The 19,831-nt window shown below is 54.9% G+C and overlaps 1 protein-coding gene across 1 annotated transcript in view; it reads left to right on the top strand.

Moving 5' to 3' along the window:
* Positions 1-1,070: 1,070 nt before the first annotated feature.
* Positions 1,071-19,831, top strand: part of NOD2 (nucleotide binding oligomerization domain containing 2) — a 29,239-nt gene continuing 10,478 nt past the window's right edge. The window contains exons 1-8 of the mRNA XM_011360186.2: positions 1,071-1,626; positions 1,875-2,341; positions 8,289-8,394; positions 10,121-11,936; positions 15,357-15,440; positions 15,634-15,717; positions 17,847-17,930; positions 19,808-19,823. Coding sequence (XP_011358488.1) covers positions 1,623-1,626; positions 1,875-2,341; positions 8,289-8,394; positions 10,121-11,936; positions 15,357-15,440; positions 15,634-15,717; positions 17,847-17,930; positions 19,808-19,823 — 2,661 coding nt within the window. The 5' untranslated portion in view covers positions 1,071-1,622. The remainder of the gene's footprint in view (positions 1,627-1,874; positions 2,342-8,288; positions 8,395-10,120; positions 11,937-15,356; positions 15,441-15,633; positions 15,718-17,846; positions 17,931-19,807; positions 19,824-19,831) is intronic.

Genomic DNA, 19,831 nt, shown 5'->3' with positions numbered 1-19,831 from the left:
CTTCAGCTCTTCAGCCAGAGGAAGAAGCCGCTGTCCATTCTTGGGCATCCCCTGGTGAGAGGAGCAGGCATTGTCTTATCTCAGCTTTGCAGCTTCGTTAACTCCTAGCTGCCCATGTGCCCTCCACATGTCGGTCCAAGGAGCGTGCCGACCCCATTTCTGGGCTGTTGGGCTGTTCCCTGAGGGAGGGATGGGGGATTCTTTTCCCTAGGACCCGGGCCAGGGCGCCGGTGCCGGAGGTGGTGGGGGCCAGTGTTTCCACAGCCGGGAACCACTCCAGGGCCAAAGCCCAGAGCTCTTCGTGCCGCCTTCCTCCCCGCCCCGCCCCCCCACCCCTGCCCTCTTGACCCGTCTGCTTGGCACTGGGCACGGGGAGGAAGCCAGCTTGGCCAGAGAGAACTGTTTCAGATCCCGGTTTACTGTGGCCTCCGCACTGGGGATGATGTCCCCGCAGCTGCCACACGCGTGGGCGACCTCGCCGCCTCCGTTCCCTCATCGGGCCGGACAAGGTTTCCGGCCTAAGCGTCGGCAACGTCTGAGGACGGGCACGGAATGTTCCAGGCCCTCCCCTCCCTCCGTGGGGTTTTGATTCATGAACATTCCCACTGTGTTTTCTGGGGCCCCGCCCCGTGCCAGGCTTAGAGATGCCAGGACGAGAAAGACCGAGGCTTTGACTCAGGCCACGAAGGACGGTGACACACAGACAACCGCAAGGAAGGCTGTGAAATCCCCGGGCTCCTCGGCATCGGGAAGCATCCCTGCTTAAGAAACAGAAGCCGGCATGCCTCCTCCTCTTCCAGGCCTGGGCCCTTTCACTTTCATTTTGGTCTGGGCACCCTGTGACACCAGAACCCTGTGACAGTCGCAGCACGGACTCTGCTGAGAGAGTCTCCGCCGCTTGGGGACCCTCCCCGGCCTTGAAGCTCTGAGAGGTTGCGTCCCCTCGCTTCCCAGAACCCAGAAGCTGAGGGCTGAGCCCCGATCCAGCGTGGACAGAGGCGACAGCCTGTAATGTGTGGCGGGGAGGGGAGGGTCTGGGGCGGTGGGGAAGGCTGCAGTGATGACGGGGTCTATGCGCCCGTGAGCTTTCCAACTGCATAGTTTGCTTCGCTGGGTGGGGCTCTTTATAGCAACGTTCTGGGTCTGCCCCTTGGGGTGGCAGAGGATTACCTACACAGGCAGGGGCTCGGGGGCGCGTGTGGGGAACGCAGATATAAAGGAGTTGAAGGCGTGCTGCTTCTGGAGCTGCGGTCCTTGGGTTCAGATCCCAGCCCCACCGCATCTAGACGACAGCCCTTGTACAGGTCGCTTAGCCTCTCTGTACTTCAGTTTCTCATCTGTAGCCGGGGGCTGATCACAGCATCTGCTTCCGAGAGGATGGGAGCCGTAAGCGAATCCATACAGGAGCGCATCTGGCGTGGTGCCCGGCATGCCGGATGTGCCCAGTGAATATGAGCCGTTATGGAAGAGAGCGCTGCTGTGGCCTGAATCCAGCCAGCGTGGAAGAGCCCGCTCACCTGCCTCGCGGATCCCTCGGGAGACACTAACTCCCAGATCCCTTGGGAGGCATGACTCTCGCTATCGGCCCCAAACTCTTAAACCTCTTAAGCCAGGGATAAAACATGGGTATGGGCACCAGGGGTCTTGACTTGACTCCTTACTGCTTCAGACTCTCTGCGGCACATTGAGCCAGTTTCTTGTGTTCTCTGGGCCTCAGTTTGTACATTTGTCTGACAGGGAGCTTGGGTTGGGTGGTGTCTGCGGGTGCAACCACGGCTGGCTCGGACTTGGGTGGAGCTGGCGGGCCCCCTGCACTGCCTCCGCCCCCGCCTGCTTCCGGAGAAGTCGTGCACTGACCTCGCTCTCGTCCCCAGGTTGTGAAATGTGCGCGCAAGAGGCTTTCCAGGCACAGAGGAGCCAGCTGGTGGGGCTGCTGGTCTCGGGGTCCCTGGAGGGCTTCGAGAGTGTCCTGGACTGGCTGCTCTCCTGGGACGTCCTCTCCTGGGAGGACTATGAGGGCCTCAGCGTCCTGGGCCAGCCCCTCTCCCACTTGGCCAGGCGCCTCCTGGACACTGTCTGGAACAAGGGTGCCTGGGCCTGTGAACAACTCCTCGCAGCTGTGCAGGAGGCCCGGGCCGACAGCCAGTCATCCAAGCTGCATGGCCACTGGGACCCCCACTCATCCCACCCCGTCCGCGACCTGCGGAGTCACCGGCCAGCCATCGTCAGGAGACTCTACAGCCACGTGGAGGGAGTGCTGGACCGGGCACAGGAGCGGGGTTTCGTCAGCCCGTACGAATGTGACGAAATCAGGTTGCCCGTCTTCACGTCATCCCAGAGGGTGAGGCCCTTCCGTCTTGGGTCATGAGAATTCTCGGGAAAGGGGTGCCGCTTTGTCACCAGGAATGATTTGTCTTTGTGAACTCAGTGCTGTGGGGAGGCATGGGATACCCCCTACAGAGGCAGCCAGGCGGGTAAAAGTTGCTCTGAGATTCGGTATCACACCACTTCTCATGAGAGGAAGTGTCGCCTGATGGCCAAGGGCTGCTTCCCCAGGGATGACACAGGCTCAGGCCAGCCCTGTGTGACGGCAGGCCTCTCCCTGGAAACTCTCTATCCTTAATCTCTCCTGCCTCAGTTTCCTCATCTGTAAGGTCCTTGGGAGAATTCAGTGAGTCGATTTGTGTAACACTTCGGACAGCGTCAAGCACATAGTAGGCGCTCATGAACATTTCTACTGGCTGCTATCAAGTCTGTTATCGTGGTATTTCACACTGCACACTTTTCCTGCCTTCTGTTTTCAGCTAACAGTTCAGCAGATCATAAAAATTCATTAACTTAAATCTGCATTTAATAATTAATGTAGCACACTGTGTACTAATATAATTTAAATGCCCACATAGGATTTCTGATGTGAAATTGCATTAGACCATAGATACCCGAAGTAGGAATAAAACTCCCTCTGAAAATTCCATTCTTTAAGAACACAGAAGTGTCTGTTGGGTATTTTTGAAACCCTCTGGATTATTTATCCCTAAACGGTGACCCGCGGACCTCCTGTCATTAACATCCCACTCTATACATTGGGAAATTGGGGCCCAGAAAAGTGGTTTGCGTACGCTCACAGTAGTTAATGAGAGGGCCAGTGCTGGACCTGGCACCTTGACCCAATCATTCGTCATTCATTGACTCATTCATTTATTCAGCCAGAATCTCTTTAGATGCCTACCACATATCACGCTCTGTCTTAAAGCTTATTGTGCTCAGAGTGCCTTGTGTATAATAAGTACTCAGTAAGTGGTTGTTGAGGAAGTACCTGAATTATTGAATCAATGAATTGGAATTACATTGCAGTGTTAGGATGGACTAGATTGCGAGACTTGTAAGTTTTTATTTTTGCCTATTTTGAAAAAAAATGTATTGGTGCCCAAGTGAGTTTAGATAAACCTATGCTGAGACCGATAGAAAAAACCAGTCTGTCTTCAATGGTGTTTCAAAGCTGACTTAGGGTGACCAAGTACTCACAGAGCAGACATGGTATGGTCCCCTCTCATTAGCACATGCGAAACCTACAGTTGTACCCCGAGTGCCAACTTCTTGAGCCTGGCTCTGTGGGGATTACAGTAGACAGGTTAGTTATTGTACCTACCTTGGTGTTCTTTGTGATTTGCTGGTGGTGGGGTGGGGGGTATTGAAATAGCTCATATAGGACGTGACAGGGTTTGTGTCTCGTCATTTTTGATCAAGTGTTCAACAGTGTGGTCGCTCTGGATGCTCTGAGGGGTTTAGAGAAGGCAGCCTAGAAGCCGAGGGCCTGGAGGAGACAGGACATGAATAGAGGACGTATTTGGATTGACTGAAGAAAAGAAAACAGGATAACTCATGAGTCAAAGAAGAAATCACAAGTGGAAATCAGAAAATATTCAGAACCAAACGATGATGAAAATATGATTTATAGAAATTTACGGGGTACGGCTAAAGCAGAATGCAGAGGGATGTTTATAACCCTTAATGCTTATTTTAGGAAAGAAGAAACGCTGTATTTAAATGAGCTGTGAGTCTATTTTAAGAAAGGGCTAGAGAGACAGCAGACATGTCGAGCGCTGGGAGCGAGCTGAGCACGTAGAAAGGATGGGACGAGAGGGCTGGGGATCATAGCAGTTTACAAAGGGTCTGGGCTGTCTGAGGTTTAAGTTTTTAGAATCCAGCTTTCTCTGAGCTTCCTTTGAGCTCTGGCCTTCTGTAATTCTCTAACTCAGTAGCCTTCCCTTAGTGGCAGAATTTCTGATTCCGTGTGGGTGGGACTTGTGTTATATCCAACTCACGTACCCCCTCCAATCCAGGACTGTCTTGTACATTCTCATAAACTGACCTTGTTTATTTGCTAGAGAGGTGGTGATCATGGATTGCAGGTCGGGGCCTGGAAAATGCTATGGAATAAAACAAAACACCCTAAAATACCCATTGCTACTATTTGCCGAGTGCGTGTTCTTGTGTTCCAGGCACCCTCTTCATGTATTATCTCATTTAAGCCACATAGCTACCTCCCAAGGGGGTAGTGTGGCTATACTACTTCTTTGCAATGAAGAAACTGCTGAAATCACCCATCTGGGAAGTGGCCCAGGTTGAATTTGAATCCAGGCCCATTTGTCTCCAAAGCTTGTGCTCTTCTCTCTGTGTCATGAACTGTGGGGGCTTCATGTAGTAAACTTGCTCAGCTGGGCCTAATGGTGGTTAGCAAACCCGAGGCTACACCATCTGTAACACCAGCTGTCCATCTGACGCACATAGCTGCTGAAGTTGGTAGGGCCAGGATGTCAGACTGATTGCTCGGCCCCTTCACAGTATTAGCTTAAACATTTTTTAACTTGGGAAAGGGACCATGCCGACAGAAAAGTATACGATTTCATATGGTACGGTATAAACATGTGCATTCCTATCACCCAGGTGAAGAAGTAGAATGTTACCAGTACCTGTACCGTTTCCCTCAATGGCAACTGCTAGTGGTACTCAGTAGCCTGACTTTTGCATTAATCATTTCTTTGCTTTTCTTTAACGTTTCAATACCTTATAAAATAAATCCCGAATGATATATTGTTTTGTTTTCAAAAATGGAGTAGCAAGCACAATCATAGCTGTGTCAGGACAGGGCAGTATTGCCTTTCCTTCTTGGACGAAGGCTCCCAGGAGCAGAGAAGCTGAATAGGGTCTCAGGGACACGGTCTGGCTTCACCTTCTCTGGGAGTTTATAAGGTCCCCTTCCGGGAAGTCAGTGGGCAAGGTCATGCACGAGTCCTGGGAAATACAGGAGTCACCACAGCGAGCGGATCTGGTAGGGCAGGTGTGAGTCAGGGGCTGGATGTCCAGCAGGAATTTGGTCAGAGAAAGTGGGCTGTTCTGGATGTTCAGTCGTAAACTTGACCAAGGCTCTTCCAGCCCCCAGGAATAGGGCTAAACACTCTGTGGGGTGAAATGAGGCCCTGTTGACTCAGGCAGCAGCCCTTGAGGGAAAGGATGACAGTAGCCTGTGATGCAGATCGGCAAATGTAGATAAGGATGATAGCATGGACATGAGAAGATAACGGCCCTCAACGTGTCTGAGTCTTGAGTCACCGCTGTGATCCGTCTGGACCGGCGGCAATCCACTTATAGCTTAGGACCATCATCCTGAGACTTCCCGTCATAGTCCTCCTGTATCCTGAAAAATATGTGTTCCTTTTTCTTGGTTTGCTCTATTTTGGTAAATTCTGTCTTCTGGGCCAGTTCTTTAGAATGAATGTATGGGAGTATGTGAATTTCTAAGCTCTTATATGTCTTGAAGTTCCCGTGTATCTGGTTGATTGTTTGGTTAGGTGTAAAATTCTGGGTCGGCCATCATTTTTCTTCAGAATTTTGAGAGCATTACTCCCGCATCTTCTCCCTTCCAGAGTGGCTGGAGGAACTCTGAAACCATTTTATCACTCTTCCCGGAAGCTCGTGAACTTTTCTTTTGGTCTCTAACATTCTGAAATTTCACAGTTATGTGCCTTGGTGTTCTTCCGTTGTGCTGAGTGCCCAAGAGGCACTTTGGAGAGGGAAACGCATATCTTTATGTCCTGGAAAATTTTCTCAATTACTTGGTTTCTTCTTATTTTCTCTTTTATGGAACTCCTACTGTTTCAATTTTAGAACTCCTCGACAGATCCTCTAATTTTCTTCTACTTCTTGTCAAATTTCCATGTCCTTTTGTTCTACTTCCTGTTCGATATCTTCAACTTTATCTTTAAACTCTTGAATTTAAAAAATTTTTGCTGTCATCCTTGTAATTTCAAAGAGCTATTTTTCAATGTTTCTTATTATAGCATCCTGTTCTTGTTTTATGGCTTGGAGTGCGTAAGAGGAGCCAGAGGCCTGTTTCATAAAGCACTTTGCCTCAGCCCCACTTAATTTAATCAATTCCTTCAGTTCCAGAGGTACTTGGGGGCTCTAAGCTCTAGAGATGTTTACAAATTCTGAGACGTATATTGTGTGGTTTTTAACCTGCCTGTTGTTGGCTTAGGATTCGGGTTTCTGGGCCCTTCTCAGTCTATTATTATTCATTCATTTAGCAAGCCCTTGAGTGCCTACTCTGTGCCAGGAGCTCTTCTAGGTGTTGGGGATGCTTCAGTGGGCAAAATGGATATGAATCCTTGTCATGGAGACGCTCACATTCCAGTGGGGGGAGATAGACAGTAAGCAAAGGGAAGCAAGTGACAGAGTATGTTAGAAGGTGGCACATGCTGTAGAAAATAGAGTCTGGAGATTGAGAGTTGCAGGGGGCGGAGGGTAAGCGATTGCAGTTTTAAATAGAACGATTGGGAAGTTCTCACTGAGAAGGCGGAATCTGAGCAAAGACTTGAGGGAGGTGAAGGAACCTCGTGTGAATAGCTGGGGGAAAGGCAGCCCGGCCAGAGGAGGCAGCCGGGGCAAAGGCCCGGAGGTAAGAGTGTGCTTGATGTTTCCAGAAAGCCCGAGGCCAGTGTGTTGAGTGGAATAAGAAAGGTGAAGAGTAGGAGATGAAGCCAGGGAAAGAGCCAGGGTCCAGACGGTTGTAGACACAACTTTTGTCTGTTCAGGGCCTCGTATGTTACCACTGGACTTGGGCCTTTACGCTGAGAAAATGGTAGAACTCTCGGGACATTCGTAACAGTAGAGGTGTGATCCGAATGGAAAAGTAAAATACTTTTATTTTAAAAGATCTACTCTTGGCTGTGGTGTAGATCAGGGCTGGAAACAGCGAGGCGAGTCAGGCCTTCGCGATTGTCCAGGTGAGCCGTGATGGCGGCTTGGACCAGGTGATGGTGGAGGAGGTGAGGAGAAGGGCCGGGCTCTATAGCTGTGGGTCCAGTGTGGTCAACACTGGCCACGTGTTGCCCGTGAGCACGTGAAACTGACTGGTCCACAGTGAGATTCTGCGAGGGCACAGCACACACCAGGTTTCTAATGCTTAGTATGGCAAAAGAATGCCAGATACCTTGCTATTTCATCCTGATTACGTGTTGAAATGGTAATCTTTTAGCTAGATTGGGTTAAATAAAATATACGATTAAAATGAATTTTATCTATTTTTTTTTACTTTTAAAAATTGTGGCTATTAGAAGATTTAAAATGACATAGGTACGTATCTTGCATTACATTTCTGCTGGCCTTTGCTGTTCTGAATATACTTTGACGGTGGAGCCAACAGGATGTGCTGCTGGATTGCGGAGAGCCATCGAGGATGACTCCCAAACTTTAGGGCTGAGCAGCTGGAAGGTGGCATTAGCCGAGACAAGGAAGGCTGTAGGTTGTGTGTGTGTGGGTTTAGTTTGGGGTATGTATAAGTTGGAGGCATTATTAGACACCTATGTGGAGATGGCGAGTAGGCAGTTAGATGTGCACGTTCGAGGTTCAGGGGGGTTGTTCGGCTTGGAGATGAAAACTGGGGAGTCAAGTGCAGAGATGGTATCTCAGGCCATAAGATTTGATTAAATAAGCTCTCTCCAAATCATCTCCAGCTTCCAGAATTGTTTTTCCTATCCTCGTAGGTTATGGATTTATGTCTTTTTCTTTTTTTTTTTGTTATTCACTCTTTCAGTGCGTCTCGAGAGGGATGTGTCTGTTCAACCATTCATTTATTTCACCACCCAATTGTGTACTGACTTCTCTAACCATGTTTTCATTTGGCTGTTCTTCGGGCCTTTTCTGGAAGAGAGTTGCCTAATGAGACACCTTCGCTCGCGTCTCCATCAGCCTTTCTGGGGAAAATAATGACTTTTCTTTCCCCGTAGGCAAGAAGGCTCCTCGACCTTGCCACCGTGAAGGTGAATGGATTGGCTGCCTTCCTTCTACAGCATGTTCAGGAATTACCAGTCCCGAAGACCCCGCCTTTCGAAGGTATAGATATATTCTTAGTTCATCAGACAAGGAAAGAAAGGCAGAGGAGATTCACGGTTAAGAGCAGAATCTCCAGGGTGAGACACATTTGTTAGAATCCCACTTACTGGCTGTGCAAGCCTGAGACCCGGTTTTCTCATTTTGGGGAGAAGACCACCACTGTGTCACCGGGCTGTTGGGAGGGTTAACAGGATGAACGTGTACAGCAGGGTTGGCTTTGATGACTTCCAGCCCCGCAGAATGGTTACCGGGGCTACCGCGTATTGAAGGCTGACCACAAGTGTTCCCTATGTGCCACACTGTCATTATCTGTACCAAAAAGATGTGTGTAGGGCTAGTATCTCTTTTCTTTTTAAATCTACTTTTCAATTACAGTCGACCGACAATATTATATGAGTTTCAGGTGTACAACATAGTGATGAGACATTTTGTATACTTCATGAAAGGCTGGTATCTCTCGATCTCTGCAACTGAGCTACTGTCAGAAACGCAAGAACCAATAGCTTCAGGGAACGTGGTGTCTGTCATTGCACACGGTCACCAACCCAGCTCAGGCACGGGAGGGGCTCGGACATCCCAGGCATCCTGCCCGGTCGGGGGGCAGTGAGGCCGTGACGGGGTGAACCGGGCTCTGAGGTCCCACCACCCTGGGCCTTGGTCCACCACTTCCCCATTTTCTGAAAGGAGAACTAACCCCTGACCCTAAAAGTGGCCTGCTGAGATCGATGTGGGGATGATCAAGGACAGGCAGCAGTGCCGAGGACACACCCTACACGTGGGGACGCGTCCCGCAGAAGGTGGCGCGAAGAGCATGAGGAAGTGGCTTTTGGTCAGGAGGTCTCGTCCAAGGGCTGACCCAGGCACCGCAGTGACCCCGAGGTCATCCAGCGCTTGGCCCACCCCAATAACCCAGGATAAGCTCCCCATGCCTTTAATTTAATCACGTCCGTCCAGTCTATTTTACAAGAATAGTAACATGTTCACGGAATCCGAGGATTAGAATAGAGACATCTTTGGGGCGCCATTGTCGCACCCATCACACCCACTAATAATAATGATAAACACCATTTTTGAAAGTTTACCGCATGTCAGGGATTCTTCTCACCTCTGTCTCGTTTCCTCTTGAAACAGTCCCTCAAAATGTAGATTTGCCCCATTTTTACCGAGGCCAGAAGAGCTAAGTGGCTTTTGCCCAAGCTAATGTGGACCTGGGTTTTAAGCTCAGGTGTGTCTGACTTCAGAAACTGGGCTCCTAAGCCTTCACACCTTGTTCCCCTTTGGGAAGATGCACCTGAGGCTGCGTGGGGAATGGGCTTACCGCGGGCCCTCAGTCGGTATGGGGGGCAGATATGGATGCGAGTCCCCTGACCCCAGCCCCGCGCCCCTTCCAGTCTGCAGCCCCTCCTGGCATCAGGGGTCAATAATCGCACTAGCTAATGTCTTTCGAGCACTTACTTCGTGTTGGACACTGAATGAAGCACTTGACATGCATTATCTTAATTGATCCATCTCAAAACCCTGCGAGGTAGGGACCTCCACCCCTCCACTCCACAGGGGAGGAAACAGGCTTAGGAACGTTATGCGACTGTCCTCAGGGTCCGCAGCTTGTGCTTGCAGAGCTGTCTGTTCTCTCCCATCCGTGAGGTCACACCACCCCACGCAGCCCTGTGTCAGGTCCCGTCTTCCGCATGGTCCCACGTCATCCGTCCCCTCCTCTGTCTTCCAGATGCTGCGTGTACGAAGTACGTGGCCAAGCTGAGGGCCACGGTCTCTGCTCAGTCTCGCTTCCTGAGCACCTACGATGGGGCAGAGAATCTTTGCCTGGAGGAAATATACACAGAGAATGTTCTGGAGATCCGGACAGAGGTGGGCACGGCTGAGCCCCCGCAGAAGAGCCCGGCCACTCTGGGCCTGGAGGACCTCTTCAGCACCCGTGGCCACCTCAACGAGGATGCGGACACCGTGCTGGTGGTGGGCGAGGCGGGCAGCGGCAAGAGCACGCTCCTGCAGCAGCTGCACCTGCTGTGGGCCACGGGGCGGGACTTCCAGGAGTTTTTGTTCGTCTTCCCGTTCAGCTGCCGGCAGCTGCAGTGCATAGCAGAGCCTCTGTCCGTGCGGACGCTGCTCTTTGAATACTGCTGCTGGCCTGACCTTGGCCAACAGGAGGTCTTCCAGTTCCTCCTGGACCACCCCGACCGCGTGCTCTTAACCTTCGATGGCTTTGACGAGTTCAGGTTCAGGTTCACGGACCGTGAGCGTCACTGCTCCCCGACCGACCCCATGTCGGTCCAGAATCTGCTGTTCAACCTTCTGCAGGGCAACCTGCTGAAGAACGCCCGCAAGGTGTTGACCAGCCGTCCGGCCGCCGTGTCGGCGTTCCTCCGGAAGTACGTGCGCGCGGAGCTCGCCCTCAAGGGCTTCTCGGAAGACGGCATTGAACTGTACCTGCGGAAGCGCCATCGCGAGCCGGGGGTGGCCGACCGCCTGATCGGCCTGCTCAGAGCGACCTCAGCCCTGCATGGTCTGTGCCACCTCCCCGTCTTCTCGTGGATGGTGTCCAAATGCCACCAGGAACTGTTGCTGCAGGGCGGAGGGTCCCCCAAGACCACCACGGACATGTACCTGCTGATCCTGCAGCACTTCCTGCTGCACGCCGCCCCCCCAGACTCAGCCCGTCAGGGTCTGGGACCCAGCCTGCTTCGAGGCAGACTCCCCACGCTCCTGCACCTCGGCCGCCTGGCTCTCTGGGGCCTGGGCATGAGCTGCTACGTGTTCTCCGCCCCGCAGCTCCAGGCGGCGCATGTCGACAGCGAGGACGTTTCTCTCGGCTTCCTGGTGCACGCCAAAAGGGGTGCGCCCGGGAGCACAGCCCCCCTGGAGTTCCTGCACATCACGTTCCAGTGCTTCTTTGCCGCCTTCTACCTCGCACTCAGTGCTGAGCTGCCGGCGTCCTTGCTCAGACACCTCTTCGGTGGTCGCCAGCCGGGGAGCTCGCTGCTGGCCAGGCTGCTGTCCACGCTGTGCGTGCCCGACTCGCGATGCGAGGAGGCCAGTGTGGCCGCTTTGCTGCAGGAGGCGGAGCCACACAACCTGCAGATCACAGCAGCCTTCCTGGCCGGGCTGGTGTCGCGGGAGCACCGGGTCCTGCTGGCCGAGTGTCAGGCGTCCGAGAAGGCCCTGCTCCGGCGCCAGGCCTGTGCCCGGAGGTGCCTGGCCCGCAGCCTCCACGCACACTTCCATACCATCCCACCGGCCGTTCCGGGCGAGGCCAAGAGCATGCACGCCATGCCGGGGTTCGTCTGGCTCATCCGGAGCCTCTATGAGATGCGGGAGGAGCGGCTGGCGCGGGAGGCCGTGCGTGGGCTGAACGTCGGGCACCTCAAGCTGACCTTTTGCGGCGTGGGCCCTGCCGAGTGCGCCGCCCTGGCCTTCGTGCTGCGCCACCTCCGGCAGCCCGTGGCCTTGCAGCTGGACCACAACTCCGTGGGCGACGTGGGCGTCGAGCAGCTGCTGCCCTGCCTCGGCGTCTGCAAGGCTCTGTAGTGAGTATCACCGGGCCGCGCTGGCCGGGCACAGTGGGGCCGCCCCCATTGGGGTGCAGGTGCGGGAACACCGTGCTGGGATCCGGGAGATCGGGCCCGGTTCCTTCCGTGCAGGCCTGGCCGGGTCCCTTCCCCAGTCTGAGCCTGTTTAACCATATGAGAATGACAGCCATAATTCATAGGACGTCCTATGTGACAGGCCCTGTGACACACTCTTTCTTGAATTACCTCTTTTCATCTCCACAGCCACCCTGGGCAGTAGCAGAGATGTGCTTACCCCCATCGTCCCAGACTTGAAGCTCAGAGATGTCAAGTAACTTGTCTGGGGTCACATAGGAAATGGCAGAGCAGAGGTTCATAAGTCATGTCTTTCTGGTTACGAGTCCCCGCTCCTCGCAAGCAGCCTGTCTCTGGGCGGGCTTCAGAGGCTCCATGACAACCATGAAGACACATGCAAAGGAACCGTCCCAAATCAGGCAACTTGTGCCCTGTCAGAAACTTTAAAAGCCCACCGAGATGAGATTTCAGGGCCCCAGAGAGAGAAAGTGGCTGCAGAGTTTTGCCTGTGCCTTCATTCCTTATGGAGTACTGTGTCCAAGTGAGGTTTTGGTGTCACCCACACGGTTTTCAGCCCCTGATCGGAAGGTGTGAGGCTTCTCCTTCGGAAGGTCAGTGCCCTGGCACCTGTGAGCCGCTGCCCTCCATGCCTTGGGCCGGGCGAGGGCAGAGGGCGTACCCAGGTCTGGTGGCCAGCACACTGTAGGCTCCCCAACTTCCCTTCCAGCCTTGAAAGGGGGATGTCCTGCTCTCTATTTATAACCTTTGAGAAAGCAGAAGTTGTAGCTTAAAGTGAAAATCTACTCAGCCTCCCAGGCAACTTTATTTGACCTAAGCAAGGGACAGATCTCGCCTAGAAACTGTTAGGATGACATACCTTCTCTAGGCCAGAGCAGCGAGGGTTTTTTTCTGCGTGGAGCAAACACAGAGCTGCGTACTAGAAAGTGTGCCGTGGTCTTTTGTCCCTTACATAGGGACTGTGGTCCTACGTTTATAAGTAGGATGTAATAATACGACATACCATCTGGAGTTAACGTGTATCATATATAGTTAATATATATTATAAATATGACTATCAGGAGGAAACAGATGCCATGAAGAGTTTAATAAAGGGACAGTTTACTAAGGCTCAGGAGCAGGAGTTAGGAAGAGCAGAAATGGCTGGTGCAGGGTCCTGGGGTAATATCGGGGTGTCGGGATGGAGATGGGGCGGGGACAGGGCGGGGCTGGGGGGTGATCCTCCCTGGGCCTGCGAGGGGCAGGGGAAGAAGTAGTTATTGGCTGGGAGGAAGGTAGGGGGCGGGCTGCCCGCGAGCACCTGAGGTTGCAGTGACCTGGAAAGGTGGGGTTGGGGGGATCAACCTGGCCCTCTCCCCACTCTTGCCTTGACCAACAGGGACCCAGAGCAGGGTGCCTGCTGATGTGGTCCTGGGGAATCAGCTCCCCAGGCCGGAGAGCCAGGCAGAGCAGGGGACAGTGGAGGTGGCCTGGTAAATGCAAGTGGCCAGTGCAATGCTCGTATTCCCAGGAAGGAGAAGTCATGATGTTTCCACTCAGGAATTTCTAGACTGGCCTGTGGGAGTGGTTTGCCCGGTGGGAATAGGAACGTGCATTTCTCTGCATTACGGACCCGTAGCTCTCTGAGGGGACCTCGGGGTCAGGAGCCGCTGGCCTGGGCCACCCTCTTAGACCCCTCCTCACAGACGCATCCCTAAAATGAACAGACCCTTTCTCGCTGGGGATGACAGCCCCCCGCCTCCCGCGGTGCGGGGGGCCCATGGAGGCCGGCCCGTGCCTCGTTTCGGAGGAGGGTGAGGCTGGTCCCATTCCAGCTCCTGCAGCACTGACCTCAGGGGCAAAGGGGCTGTGGCAGTGCAGATTCTCGGGCCGTCCTCAGTGGCTCCCACCCCCCAGGGCTGGGTGGGGGCCCAGGAATCTGTGGTTTCAGACACTCCTAGTGGTTCTGACGCACAGAGGCCACACCACGGACACTGCTGGTCAGTGGGAACCAGCTCCGTTAGCAATGAAAGGCCTTGACCACGTTCGTTCATCGCTCCTCACTCCCCCCGCCCCCCCACGGTACTGAAACTGCCAGCACGATGGGGCATTTCCTGCGTGTGGGTGTGACAGGGACAGAGAGGCCAGCACGCGCTTGTGAAACTGAAAAACAAAACAACCGTCCCCTGTGAACTCCGCCACGCTGTGCGCCCTTCCTCTGTCCTACGCTTTTCCATTCAAAAAATGCTGCCCGTGGCCTTTGAAGTTGATTTCGTGAGCCGCAGTCTGAAAATCACTGAGAGAGGGGCCGGCGACGCCGTGGTTAAGAGCAGGCTCTGGAGACACCGTCTGGCCCAGATCCTCCAGACGCCGTGCAGCTGTGACCAAGTCACTTCACCTGTCTGCACCTCAGTTTCCTTCTCTCTGCCCACTTCATGGTCTTGTGAGGGTTCAGTGCCGTTACAATTAGGTGTTCAGGGCAGCCCTGGCATGTCCAAACGGAGGAGCGTCCGTATGGGTGGCTTTTACTGTGCGCCTGATGCTCACAGAACTTCATGTGCACTGTCTCTTTAAATCCTCACCAGGGCTTACCTGGTGGCAGACGGTGCCGGATTCCAGAGCCTGAGCTTTAAGTCAGGGCCTCCCAAGTTTGTCTGAAAGTGAAGAATCGTGCACACAGCTGTTAAAATACACAGACCCCTGGGCCGCACCCTGCACGGCAGGATGGCCGGCCCCGGGGAGGGTCCGGGGAGTCTGTATTTTAGGTTATCCTTTCAGAAGACCTTGAGATCAGATGAGTTTTGGAAACATGGGCCCAAAAGCCTGTCGGAGGCGGCCTGCCAGGCAGGACTGGGCCTGCAGGAGCGATGTCACTGGGCTGAAGGGCTGGACGGCAGGCAGGGCCCCACTAACCGCAGCCTGAATGCCAGGGTCCCACCGTTTCGGCCTCTCTGGTCTACTTGGTCTGCCACCTGCTCACCTGGCCCGTGGCATCCACTCCTGCCCCCAGGAGTAGTTCGTCTGCTTTCCCAGGCAGCAGCCCCCTCCCACCTCAGAGGCTGCTGATCGCCCCTTCCCTTTCTCTGGTTAGGTTTGTGACTTCCTGAGGATCCCAGGGGGCTTTAGCGGGCGCTCTGGGTCCGCACTTCTGAGCCATCCCCTACGTACTGCATGACGTCAGCACCCCGGCCAGGGATGGGGGGAGTCTTCTTTTCTGGGGTGCCTGGGCCTTGCAGCATTTCTCGAAAGCAGAGATGCTGGCTCTTTGGAGATGTGTGAAGGTCTCTTTTGGGGTTTTGTTCATTTTTTTCTCTCTCATCAGCTTCGTTTTCAAATATATTTTTTTGGTGTTTTTTTTTTTTTTAGCCTGCGAGATAATAACATCTCAGACCGGGGCATCTGCAAGCTCATCGAACACGCCCTTCATTGTGAGAAGCTGCAGAAGTTAGCGTAAGTGGGCCTGGGCCCGGTGTCCCCAGCCTCACTCCGGGCCAGAACCCTGGGAGCAGCTGTGAGCAAGCGACGGGCTGGGCGGGGTATTGGCGTGGCTGCAGGGCGCAGGGCAGCTGCTGTCCTGAGCGTTTGGGTGGTCACTGTGCACTGTGCCTTGTCTCCATGTCTCCTCTCTCCCGGAACATTCTAGTCTGTTCAACAACAAGCTGACCGATGGCTGTGCACATTCCATGGCCAGGCTGCTCGGGTGCAGGCGGAACTTCCTGGCCTTGAGGTGAGCCTCGGCTTCCTGTCCCCCGTGAACTGTTGAACTGTTTTCTTCCCCTTAGCTTAGCCGGTATAGTCCGGTCCCTGCCCCGCTCAGCCCATTGCTGGGCCTGTGATCTCCCGGCCGAACCCCTTTTGAGCAGGGTTTTGCTAATGCCGTGACCTCCCCAGCAAACTCTGGAATGGCTCTGCTGAGGGCTTCCTGCCCTTTGACCTTTAACCCCCAGGGCTGAAGAAGGTCCTCAGGCCCTTTTCCTTCCCTGTGTCTGAAGGTCACAAGGTCTCTGGGTTACCGAGTTCCTGGCTATACGCTGAGTGTGTGCTGTGCGGGGAGGCATGCAGCGGTCATTTGCCACCACAGCTGAGGCCACCAGTTACCAAAAGCCCTCAGAAGGTCTTCTCAGCGGCTCAGGGTACAGGGTTCGCACTGTGGTCCGGGAAGTCTGCATTTCTGCTTCCAACCCTCCTGGCTTCAGCCGAATTCTCTCTCATATCGATACCGCGAAATCGTCCCTCCAGCCGGTCCCCAGCTGGACCTGGCTTCTCTTTCCCTCTGGGACCTTATCGCCTCTTAGATTGACAAGGCAGAAAAAGAAAACCCGGTGAAGAATGCCTGCAGCCATTCTTCCTGCCTGCTGCGCTGGGTTTGGGGGTGGGAGCCGCTGTGTTTCACGTGCTGACGACGTAGCTCGGGCTCGGGCAGGCCTGCTAGGCCCACGCCAGAGCTGCCTTCTTCAATACCGTGGACGTCTCCTGCTGCCACCACCTCCCCCACCCCCACCCCCACCCCCACGCACAGACCTGAGACCCGGGCTGGCCGCACCCCAGGGACGGGGAAGGGAGCTGCCAGACGTGGAGGCCGGGGGGCTGGCTAATGGAGCGTTGTGGTCGAGAGCCAGGGGATTTGAACCCAGGATCCCTGAGATTTGATCCTCATTAGCTGTGTGACCTTGGGTCAGCCCCCCGGTGTGCCTCTGCTTCCCTGCTGTAAAATGGACGCAGTAATAATCGCTCCCTCCCAGGTGTCGTGACGATGGAGTTAATGGGCATATACACAGTATACAGCAAGAGCTTTATATAGTGAGTGACAGATCGTGGGACAGTCCCCTACGTTCTCAGTGTGTTTATCTGTGTCAGTCCAGTCTCTCAAGGGGGAATTAGATGAGCAACCAGTTTAGTGGGAAAATGCCTCCGAGAGGAGCCGAGAAGGAGCTGGGAGAGGCTGGAGAGCTGACAGATGCCACCCAGTTCTGGCCCGAGGGAGGGGGCGGGAGGCGGGGACGCAGCTCAGACGCAGTGCAGCTCTGTGAGCGAGAGGAAGCCCACGGGGAGTCCTCCCGGCCAGGGCGCCCAGCGGAGGCAGCGGCTCTCTCCCCGTCTCTGGCTGGGAGCAGGCCATGGGAAGCGGGCCTTGGTGCAACGGGGTTCCCCAGCACAGAGCTGGGGCCCTGGGTCACACACCCCGGGAGGCCACCTCACCCCTTCTCGAAGCGGGTAATGAGACCTGCCCCATGGGGGTCACTGTGAGTCAGAGCGGCTGAAGGGTATGAAAGTTCTTTGCAGATGAAAGTGTGTTATTGTTCCAGGAAGCCCGGGTTTGTGCATGAGTCCCGAGGGCCTCTCTGAAACTCTCGGAAGTGTCTGGAAGTTCCGAAACCCCCTCCCCGGCCTCTGCCGGGACCCGTAGCAGGGTCCCTTGCTGCCTCCCAGCCCTGGGCCTGCCCCCCGCTCTTTGGGAGCGGACTGAATCCAGGGAGGCTGCAGGGGCCCTGGGCCTGGCCTACAGGAGCAGATGGCTAAGACTGGAAAAGGTGTGACAGTGAGTCACCTGCTCTCCTGGGAAACACCAGGACTGCTGCCTGCTGTGGCTTCTGCCCATACCTGTCACACCGCTTTGTAAACCAGTCCCTGCCTCCCCCACTCCTTTCCCTTGGCTGGTAGAAAACGAACTCGCAGGAGCCATCGTATAAGCTCCCTGGGCTCGGAGGGCGGCAGGCGCTGGGGGACTGGCTCCGCGTCCTGCACAGAGGTCCCCACAGCGCTTGTCCAGGTTGCTCTGTCCGGACCAGGCCTGCAGGGCACTACCCGGCCTCCTGTCCTGTGTGCTTTCTCAGCCTCTTCTGTCTTCCCTTCCAGGCTGGGGAACAACCACATCACTGCCGCAGGAGCCCAGGTGCTGGCCCAGGGGCTCAGGGCCAACGCCTCCCTCCAGTTCCTGGGGTAGGTTGGATCCTGGGACCTGGGGGCCACATGGAGGGGCATGGGGCTTGTGGGAACTTGGGGGCAGGTGCAACTCATTGGCCAGAAGGCCTAGAGGCAGTGCAGGCTCCAGTGGGCGGCCCTCGGCTGCCTCAGCACCTGCTTTTCATTAGATAAACAGGAAGCTCAGGACACCAGGGCTGGGGGAGGGCGGTGCCTGCGATTAGGTGGCAGGAAGCCCGCTGGCCCTCGTGGGTGCTAAGGCTCTGCTTCTCCCCTCTGTCTGCACGTTGGAACCACTTGGGAGCTTCTGAAGAATGCCATTGCCTGGGGCCCACCCCGGACTAATTAGATGAAATATCTAGATGCAGGGCCCAGGAGTAAGCAGTTTCAGAAAGCTGCCCAGAGGACGCGTAGCCTGGCGAGGACCCAGGAACGAGGAGGAAGCGGGGAAGGCTAGCGACCAGGATGGGAGGTGGTTCCCCAGGTCCTTCCAGCTCTTGCTTGCGTGGAGCTATGCCAGCCTGACAGGGAAGGGAGCTGAGTCAGGCACCGGCTGGGAATGCACCTCCACAGGCCCCAGGCCCCCAGCGTGGAGCTTCCTGTTTGCTGGGCAGAGTGACAGTCCCCTAGGGTTGTACCGTGCAGTCCCCTGCAGCCCCCTCCTGTCCTGTCTTGCCCTATTGTAAACTGGGGTCACAGCGACAAGAATTGGGGGTCTTAGAACCCAAGACTGTAGGAGGAGAGAATAACCTTAGGGCCCAGGTGTTCCAACCCATTTCGCAGGCAGGCGTGTTGCCCACAGGCTCAGTTTGAGCCCGGAGTGGGGCTGCATTGCTGGGGACACCAGCACCTCTTCTAAGCTGCATCCAAGCGGCACAGAGTCTGGAACAAGGGTGGCCACCGCCCACGAAGCTCTTTCCCGTTCGAGGTCACCTCTGGCACGTCAGGGGTGTTTATCTTTCAGCACGTATTTATGAAGGCTCCTATCTGGGCCAGACTCCGCGCTAAAACCCCCAGACTCTGTTATATCACGCAAACTGTTCGGTACCTGACACTTTCTTCTCAACACTATATTATAGGCATCTTTCCGTATCGTGCAACCTCATTAAACAATAGCCGCTTTGTGCTCCGCTGGTTAGATGCCGTCATCTCCTTCGCTGGGCTCGTGTTGGTGCCAGGGTTTTCGCTGTTGCCGTGACCTGTCCCCGGGCACAGGGCAGGGCTGGCACCCAGCCGGAGCTCAGCGAGTATTTACATGTGAAGGGAAATGCAGCGAACACCCTAGTTCAGCCGTCTGTGCTCTCTCGTACACAAGCGTGTCCAGGCTAATGTCCCACGGATCGAGGGATGAGCTGGGCTCCACCTTTGACGAGGGGTGTTTCCAGGTTACAGGGGGGCTGAGGAGGGTGGCCCAGAAGGCGCAGGAGTTAGACACCGTGAAGGGACGGGGGGCATTAAGAACGAGCGAGAGATGCCGAGCTGGCTTGCAGAAGGAGAGCCAGACTCATTTTGGGTGGTGCCAGAGGGTAGTTAAGGACTGATGTGCAGTTCCAGGAAGCAGGGCTGACCTGAATGTTGGGGGGAAAATGTCACCACCATGCGAATTGCCACGGGAGTGCGTTCCCTGCCCCTGTCACACTGCTTTGCACTGTGGGGGCCTCTCCTGTTCTTGTAAGTCTGATTTCAAGCCGCTGAAAAATCTGAGTGAAGTTTGGCCATCCCTCCAAAATCATGGAGGTAGGTCCACTGTGCAGGGACCTAGGAGCCCCACAGAGACCTCTCTGGGATCGGAGGTCCTGCCCCTCGGGCTGGGGACACGGAAAGAAGGGACATTACTGGTGCTTGTCTAGAACACACAGCAGGGACTCGCCGACACTGTCTGTTGGACTTTTCAGGTTCTGGGGCAACAAGGTGGGTGA

Source organism: Pteropus vampyrus, unplaced genomic scaffold, assembly GCF_000151845.1.
Source record: "Pteropus vampyrus isolate Shadow unplaced genomic scaffold, Pvam_2.0 Scaffold51, whole genome shotgun sequence".
NCBI lineage: Eukaryota > Metazoa > Chordata > Mammalia > Chiroptera > Pteropodidae > Pteropus > Pteropus vampyrus.
This window is presented reverse-complemented; position numbering and strand designations above follow the sequence as displayed.